The sequence below is a fragment of the Juglans microcarpa x Juglans regia genome, chromosome 8S (assembly GCF_004785595.1).
Source record: "Juglans microcarpa x Juglans regia isolate MS1-56 chromosome 8S, Jm3101_v1.0, whole genome shotgun sequence".
In the NCBI taxonomy this organism is placed as follows: Eukaryota; Viridiplantae; Streptophyta; class Magnoliopsida; order Fagales; family Juglandaceae; genus Juglans; species Juglans microcarpa x Juglans regia.
Window position 1 is genome coordinate 8,842,791 of NC_054609.1, and position 1,215 is coordinate 8,844,005.

Consider the following 1,215-nt stretch of genomic DNA (forward strand, 5'->3'; position numbering starts at 1 on the left):
CAAACCTAACTTTAGCGTTTCTGAGAATGGAGTTTTAAGGTTTAGAGGTAGTTGTGTGTGCCATCTAATGAAGAACTGAAAAGGGTAATTCTTGAAGAAGCACATCATTCCTTATACATAGTTCACCATGGGAGTACCAAAATGTATCATGACTTGAGAGAGTCTTTTTGGTGGGAGGGTATGAAAAGAGAAATTGCTAAATTTGTGGAACAATGCCTAACTTGCCAACAGGTGAAGGCCAAGCATCAAAGACCAGCAGGATTATTACAACCACTCCAAATTCTAGAGTGGAAGTGGGAGCATATCTCCATGGACTTTGTGATAGGCCTGCCAAGGACATTGAGTGGACAAGATGATATATGGGTGATCGTTGATCACTTGACGAAAATCGCTCATTTTGTGCCTATTAAAGTTTCTTATAAACTGGAAAAATTAGCTGAGTTGTATGTGTGGGAGATAGTGAGGTTGCATGGGGTATCGATATCCATTGTGTCGGATAGAGATCCTCATTTCACTTCCAAGTTCTGGCGAAGCCTACAGGAGGCAATGGGTACTAAGTTAAGTTCCAGTACTGCATTTCACCCTCAGACGGATGGACAGTCAGAAAGAATTATTCAAATCTTGGAAGACATGTTGAGGGCATGTGTGATGGATTTTAAGGGACTTGGATGCAACATTTACCATTAGTCGAGTTTGCTTATAATAATAGTTTTCAGGCTAGCATTGGAATGGCACCCTACGAGGTTTTGTATGGCAGAAGGTGTAGATCTCCATTGTATTGGGACGAAGAAGGTAACAGGAAACTTTTGGGGATCAGAGATTATTCAGCAGACCACAGAGAAGATATCTATCATTTGGGCTAGAATGAAAGCAGCTCAAAGTCAACAAAAGAGTTATGCAGACGAACGTCGCCGCCAATTAGAGTTTAAGGTTGGAGATAAAATATTTTTGAGAATAGCACCGATGAAAGGAGTTACGAGAATTGGAAAGAATGGCAAGTTGAGCCCAAGATATATTGGGCCATTTGAGATTCTTGACTGGATTGGACCAATTGCTTATAGAGTAGCACTTCCACTGGCACTTGCAAGACTGCATAATTTATTTCATTTTTCCATGTTGAGGAAATATATTCCTGACCCGACGCACATTATTGACTATGAACCACTTCAGATTCAGGAGGATATTACTTATGCGGAAGAACCAGTTCGGATTTAG

The 1,215-nt window shown here is 40.7% G+C and overlaps 1 protein-coding gene across 1 annotated transcript; it reads left to right on the forward strand.

Moving 5' to 3' along the window:
• The first annotated feature begins 750 nt into the window (after nucleotides 1–750).
• On the forward strand, nucleotides 751–1,215 carry LOC121244201. The gene has a single exon (XM_041142224.1). It carries the CDS (start codon nucleotides 751–753, stop codon nucleotides 1,213–1,215), a length of 465 nt encoding a protein of 154 aa, XP_040998158.1.